We start from the raw sequence: 7278 nt of genomic DNA, 5'->3' as shown, positions 1-7278 counted from the left end.
GTGTGTGTGAGAAAGAAGCTGATTACAGTGTGTGTGTGTGAGAGAGAAGCTGATTACAGTGTGTGTGTGAGGGAGAAGCTGATTACACCATGTGTGTCAGAGAGAGAATCTGATTACAGTGTGTGGGAGGGAGAACCTGATGACAGTGTGTGTGTCAGAGAGATGCTGTTTACAGTTTGTGCAAGAGTGAAGCTGATTATAATGTGTGTGGGTGGGAGAAGCTGATGACAGTGTGTGTGTCAGAGAGAGATGCTGATTACAGTGTGTCCGAGAGTGAAGCTGACTATAGTGTGTGTGTGAGGGAGAAGCTGATTACAGCGCGTGTGTGGGTGTGAAAGTGAAGCTGATTACAGTGTATGTGTGAGAGAGAAGCTCATTACAGTGTATCTGTGAGAGAGATACAGCGTATGTGTGTGAGAGTGAAGCTGATTACAGTGCGTGTGTGAGGGAGAAGCTGATTATAGTGTGAGAGAGAAGCTGATTACAGTGTGTGTGAGAGAGAGTAGCTGATTATTGTAAACATGGGCTCAGGTCTCTGCGCCTGGAAATGGTCTCACATTAATGGCATTGGTTTTTTTCAGAGCGCCTCCTGGATACTTTGACCACACTTCCTTCATGCACAATTCCATCTTGTCTTCACTCATCCCTTGGGATGAACATGAACAGAAGTTTCATGTGAGATTTCACCCTTCAGCACTGTTTAACCCATGAAAACACACTGCAGTGCCAGTTTTATGCTGTCATAACAGCACATTGAAATGTCAGTATCGTGTGTCTACTTGTGACAAGATGATTTTACTAGTATTGTTTTAACGTCTTTAATGTCCACAGTCATGTTTGATGGAACATCAGAATTAGGAAACTTTGTCCACATTACTATCTGTCCAACTTCAAACAACAATGTTTTCCTTATATTAATCACATAAATTTAAATGTCTTTGTTTGATATTTGGCTGGAATCTCCTGTGCCATCCTGCTTCTAGTACACGTCTCACCCAGAAATCATAAAGACAGGATATCAAGCTCTTGACCCATCAACATCAGTATTGCCGCTCACTATCACCACTTACTGCTTCACATACAATCACTCTGGTGGATACAGAAATGTCACCTTTCCTGTTGTCTATTATCCAAATTTTCTTCCTCGTTTTCCAGCTGTGTTGCTGCTGCATCAATGACCTTCCTTCCATCATAAGGTCAGAAGTTCGCTGATGATTGCACGATGTTCAACATCATTCACGACTCCTCAGATACTGAAGCAGTCCACGTCCAAATGCAGCAAGACCTGGACAATATCCAGGCTTGGGCTTCCAAGTGGCAAGTAACAAGTGCCAGAGGGTATTGATAGTTGATTCTTGGTTCCTATTGTAGCGAGGTTCAGTACAGGAGCTCTGTCTTCACACACTGCAGGCTGGTAACTACAAAGAATTCTGCATTTTTCTTAAGGCTTATTTCAATTTTTCTTTTTCTAGAAATTAAGAAACCGCCATTGGCACCAAAGCCAAAGCTGCAGGATCGACCGTCCTCGGTGGCTGCTCCTACTCACATCCCGAGGTCAGGCGCTGTTCCTTATCCAGCTCCTGGTCCTAAGGGCATGAAGCCACCACTTGCTCCCAAACCAAACTTGGCCAATAAGGAGCCAATGGTTGAGGTAAAATTGACTCGACATAAGAACAACTTAAACAGCTGCTCAAATGGGAAATTGCTCATAGCTGATCCATTACTGGTTCTGAGCGTTGATGAACTCACTATTTCTGATCCGATGGGTGAATCTGAAAGCAGTGTAAGTTATCCAGGAATAGAATTGGTCTCAGCTGCAGAAGGTGATGAGCCTAACACTCTGAGAGAAAGCAAGACAGCAGAATACCACAACAAGAGGACTTTGCTATTTGATTGTCATGACCAAGGAGTAAATCAACAGGAAGGCGATGTCTTTGTGCAGTACGTAGACAGCAGCTTATCAAATATGGATCCTTCTGGTTTGTGCAGCACTGCAGGATTACAATTCTTTGAAAGTCGAACAGTTATGGTGGCTGTAGACGATAAGGGAGCTGATGATGGTATTGGTTTTGATAATGCTGCTGGGGATGAATGCTTCTTGCAAGGAACACCTCAATCAAAGTTTCATGCAGCACAGAATACTAATGTTGATGATGGAAATGGCAACAAAGAAAAATTGAGCTTTGCAGCAGAGGCGCCAGACAGACTCGGGGACGAGCCAGATAGACTCAGGGACGAGCCAGACAGACTCGGGGACGAGCCAGACAGTCTCGGAGGAAAGGCAGATGGTGCAGAGAATAAAGTGGACAAACCAGGGGTAGAGGCAGGTGGGGAGGGGGTCGAGTCAGACGGGGCCAGGTCAGATGGCGCCAGGTCAGACGGACTCATGGCAGATGGGGTCAGGTCAGATAGGGCTGGGGCAGATGGTAACACAGCAGATGGCGATACGTCAGATAGTGCCGGCTCAGATGGGCTCGTGACAAATGGGGTCGGGTCAGACGGGGCTGGCTCAGATAGCGACATGGTGGACAGGGCAGACGGGGAGGGGGATGTGGCAGATGGGAGCGCGGCCAAGGTGGACATGGATGTGGCAGAGGCGGACGGGGACGCGATGGACAGGGACAGAGATGAGGCTGATGTGGTAGATGGAGATGGGTTGGACAGAGACGGGGTGGACAGAGACGGGGTGGACAGAGACGGGGTGGACAGAGACGGGTTGGACAGAGACGGGGTGGACAGAGACGGGGTGGACAGAGACGGGGTGGACAGAGACGGGGTGGACAGAGACGGGGTGGACAGAGATGAGGTGGACGGAGATGGGGTGGACAGGGACAGGACAGACGGAGACGGGGCCGATGTGGCGGATGGAGACAGGGTGGATGGAGACACAGCTGATATGGCCGATGGAGATGGGGTGGATGGAGACGCGGCTGATGGGGTGAACAGGGACAGGGTGGACAGAGATGCAGCCAATGTGGTAGACGGGGTGGACAGAGACAGGGTGGATGGAGATGTGGCAGATGGGGTGGACGGGGACGGGGCGGACGGAGATGCAGCCGATGTGACAGATGGGGTGGATGGAGACACTGCAGATGGAGACGGGGTGGATGGAGCCACAACTGATGTAGCTGACGTAGACGGGGTAGATGGAGATGGGGCCAATGAGACAGATGGAGACGTGGCCCATGTGGCAATCGGAGATGGGGTGGACGGAGATGGGGCGGACGGAGATGGGGCGGACGGAGATGGGGCGGACGGAGACGGGGCGGACGGAGACGGGGCGGACGGAGACGGGACGGTCGGAGAAGGGGTGGACGGAGATGGGGTGGATGGAGACAGAGCTGATTTGGCGGACGGAGACGGGGTGGACGGAGACGGGGCTGATGTGGCAGACGGGGTCGTGGTGGACGGAGACAGGGCCGACGTGGCGGATGGAGACGGGGCTGACGGAGATGGGGCGGACGGAGACGGGGCCGATGTGGCAGACGGAGACGGGGCGGACGGAGACGGGGCCGACGTGGCAGACGGAGATGGGGTGGATGGAGACGGGGCCAACGTGGCAGACGGAGACGGGGCCAATGTGGCAAATGAAGATGGGGCAGACGGAGACGGGGCTGACATGGCAGACGGAGACGGGGCCAACGTGGCAGATGGAGATGGGGTGGACGGAGACGGGGCCGACGTAGCAGACGGAGATGGGGCTGACGGAGACGGGGCCGACGTGGCAGACGGAGACGGGGCGGATGGAGACAAGGACGACATGGCAGACGGAGACGGGGCGGATGGAGACGGGGCGGACGTGGCAGATGGAGACGGGGCCAACGTGACAGATAGAGATGGGGCGGACGGAGATGGGACTGATGTGGCAGAAGGAGACGGGGCGGACGGAGACGGGGCCGACGTGGCAGACGGAGATGGGGCGGACGGAGACGGGGCCGACGTGGCAGACGGAGATGGGGCGGATGGAGACGGGGCCGACGTGGCAGACGGAGACGGGGCGGACAGAGACGGGGCCGATGTGGCAGACGGAGATGGGGCGGACGGAGACAGGGCCGATGTGGCAGACGGAGACGGGGCCAACGTGACGGACGGAGACAGGGCCGATGTAGCGGACGGAGGTGGGGCAGACGGAGACGGGGCCGATGTGGCAGATGGAGACGGGGTGGACAGGGAGGGGCTGGACAGAAACGGGGTGGATGGAGATGCGGCCGATGTGGCAAACAGAGGTGAGGCAGACGGAGACGGGGCCGATGTGGCAGACGGAGGTGGGGCAGATGGACACGGGGCCGATGTGGCAGACGGAGGTGGGGCAGATGGAGACGGGGCCGATGTGGCAGACGGAGGTGAGGCAGACGGAGACGGGGCCAATGTGGCAGACGGAGGTGGGGCAGACGGAGACGGGGCCGATGTGGCAGACGGAGGTGGGGCAGATGGAGATGGGGCCGATGTGGCAGACGGAAGTGGGGCAGAAGGAGACGGGGCCAATGTGGCAGATGGAGGTGGGGCAGACGGAGACGAGGCCAATGTGGCGGATGGAGACGGGATGGACAGGGAGGGGGTGGACAGTGACGGGGTGGATGGAGATGCGGCCGATGTGGCAGACGGGGATGCGGTAAATGAAGACGGGGCCGATGAGGCAGATGGAGACAGGACGGACGGAGTTGCAGCCGATGTGGCAGACGGAGACAGGGCGGATGTGGCAGACGGAGACGGGGCGGACGGAGACGGGGACGGAGATAGGGTGGATGGGGACGGGGACGGGGCATACGGAGATGGGGATGGGGTTGGGGTGGATGGGGACGGGGACGGGGACGGGGCAGACGGAGATGGGGATGGGGTTGGGGTGGATGGGGACGGGGACGGGGCAGACGGAGATGGGGATGGGGTTGGGGTGGATGGGGACGGGGACGGGGATGGGGCAGAGGGAGATGGGGATGGGGTTGGGGTGGATGGGGACGGGGACGGGGCAGACGCAAATGGGGATGGGGTTGGGGTGGATGGGGACGGGGCAGACGGAGATGGGGATGGGGTTGGGGTTGGCGTGGATGGGGACGGGGACGGAGATGGGGATGGGGTTGGGGTGGATGGGGACGGCGACGGGGACGGGGCAGATGGAGATGGGGATGGGGATGGGGTTGGGGTTGGGGTGGATGGGGACGGGGATGGGGCAGACGGAGATGGGGATGGGGTTGGGGTGGATGGGGACGGGGACAGGGCGGACGGAGATGGGGATGGGGTTGGGGTGGATGGGGACAGGGACGGGGCAGACGGAGATGGGGATGGGGTTGGGGTGGATGGGGATGGGGCAGACGGGGCGGACGGGTTTGTTGGAACTAAGTTAACAGGATCATCCAGGATGTTGATTTTGAAAGGAAGTTGTGGATATAGTGAAGAGGATGTGAGTTCAGTATCATTAAACATTGGCTCCTGCAAGACAAAGGAGGAATTTGGCCAAAATGATGAACTGATGCAGTCGTCACTCACCTCTCTAACTGCAGAACAAGAAGAGTTTTCTGGAAGGGAAGTTAATTCGGGTGACTGTTCTGACAATATTGCCGTGGAGGTCAGACCCACCGTCTCTAACTGTGCTCTGGGATTGCTAACTGGAACTGAGTACAGGCTGCCGCTGGGCCAAGGTGCTCGACACACAGAGAAAATAGTTGGATTGCCAAGTGTGTCCTTAGCAAGCGCTGATTTGGGACGAGTGAGTGAACTGGTTAGTAAAGTAGAAGCTGATCAAGCTGTTACTGCAGACTCTGACTGGAGTAATACAAGAACAAGGTCTCTTAGTACAACAGTGCCTGAGGTAGTCCCGGAAGAGGCTGTCCCAGAGAATCCACTGCAAAACCCAAGTAGAACAGCCATGGAAGATCACAAGCCAGTGAAGATGGAAGGTGAATTGTCTGAAAACATGAGGGTGTTTCCTGCAAAGCACAGGCGCCACACTTTCTATCCACGTTCATACTCTGTCGAAGGCAGGGATCTGCCCATTTCTGTGTATAGAGAAACAGAAACGTCACTTTTGGATGATAGCAGAATGAAGAGAAAGGAAGATAATCTCTCCCTACCTTGTGTTGTTGCATCATCAGATAGTCTGTTAAAGCCAAATCCTCTCCCAACCTCAGCTGCTTCTACTCCATCATCAGTCATGAGCATACCCCCTCCATTTCAACTAGCCAGCATCACCAAAAAGCCCATCACCAAAAGTTCACCAGCACTCTTGGTAGAAAATGAATCCCCTGATAAATATTTAAAGCAAAATGCAAAGAAAAAGTCATCCTTTAAGCGTTTTTTACCAATTAAACTGTCACTCAAGAAGAAAATTGAGAATAAGATTGCAGTTGAGGTAAATGTATGCAAGCCAACCTCCGATAATGCCAGGGGCCTGGACTTTGACCGGAGAAGTCTGGGTAATTCTCCACAGATAAAGGCACGGTCTGGAAAGATGTGCATATTGGATTCTTCATCCACCTTTCTCATCAACAAGGATGGCAAGAGAAAAGGAGTGCCGAAACCCTTCAGCAGGAGTGTGTCCAGGGTTGAGTCCTTTGAGGATAGGTCTCGGCACTCCTACACATCACTTCCTTTAACCAAACCCAGATCCATTTCCTTTCCCAACACAGATACGTCTGATTATGAGAACATCCCAGCTGTCAGCTCAGACTATGAAAATATACAGATTCCATCCAGAAGGAATGGTCGCTCAGGGACTGTCACCGAATTCTTTGAAGATCCCAGCAGAGCTTTCACTTTAGCCTCTGAAAATGATGGTTACGTGGACATGAGCAGCTTTGCTCCATTTGAGAGCAGGCAGAACATGGAGCAGGAGCTCGAAAGGTGAGACGTTCCCTTTGATAATTAGACCGTTAAGAATGTTGTTCCCCACTAATGCCATCCAGGCCTAGAGGGTCACTGGGGCGCAATAGTAATGTGATTGAGGCATAGTGCAGACAAATAGTCAACACAAAAATACTAGTCTGAACTTTGCCTCCTTGTATTAAATGATAGCTTTTCTTGGTGTTGTTTAGATTGACTGACTGATGAATGGACAGCAAGCTGGTATATTGTGTGTGACCCCAATCTGTGACTGGGGTAAAATATGATTAAGGAGCAGAGGCAGAAGGAGTTGGTGGATGGAACAGAGCTGAATAAGGAAGGCAAATGGAATTTTGGCATTTATTGCTAAAGGAATAGAGTATAAAAATAGGGAAGTGTTGTTGTAATTCTACAGGGTATTGGTGAGACTGCACCTGGAGTACTGGGCACAGTTTTGGTCCC

At 53.6% G+C, this 7278-nt stretch overlaps 2 protein-coding genes across 2 annotated transcripts in view; one reads left to right on the top strand and one right to left on the bottom strand.

Moving 5' to 3' along the window:
- Window positions 1-4113: 4113 nt before the first annotated feature.
- Window positions 4114-5190, bottom strand: LOC121280020 (extensin-like; the record flags this gene model as incomplete). Its single annotated transcript, XM_041191649.1, has 2 exons — window positions 4114-4221; window positions 4909-5190. Coding segments are annotated over 2 exons (390 nt in total), but the record flags the coding sequence as incomplete, so codon positions are not given.
- Window positions 5191-5356: 166 nt separating this feature from the next.
- LOC121280019 (FYVE, RhoGEF and PH domain-containing protein 5-like) overlaps window positions 5357-7278 on the top strand; it is a 256123-nt gene continuing 254201 nt past the window's right edge. Inside the window, exon 1 of the mRNA XM_041191648.1 lies at window positions 5357-6837. Within this exon, the coding sequence (XP_041047582.1) occupies window positions 5357-6837 (1481 nt within the window). The remainder of the gene's footprint in view (window positions 6838-7278) is intronic.

The sequence above is a fragment of the Carcharodon carcharias genome, chromosome 7, assembly GCF_017639515.1.
Source record: "Carcharodon carcharias isolate sCarCar2 chromosome 7, sCarCar2.pri, whole genome shotgun sequence".
NCBI lineage: Eukaryota > Metazoa > Chordata > Chondrichthyes > Lamniformes > Lamnidae > Carcharodon > Carcharodon carcharias.
Note: the sequence above shows the minus strand (reverse complement) of the source record. Positions and strands in the feature narration are given on the sequence as shown.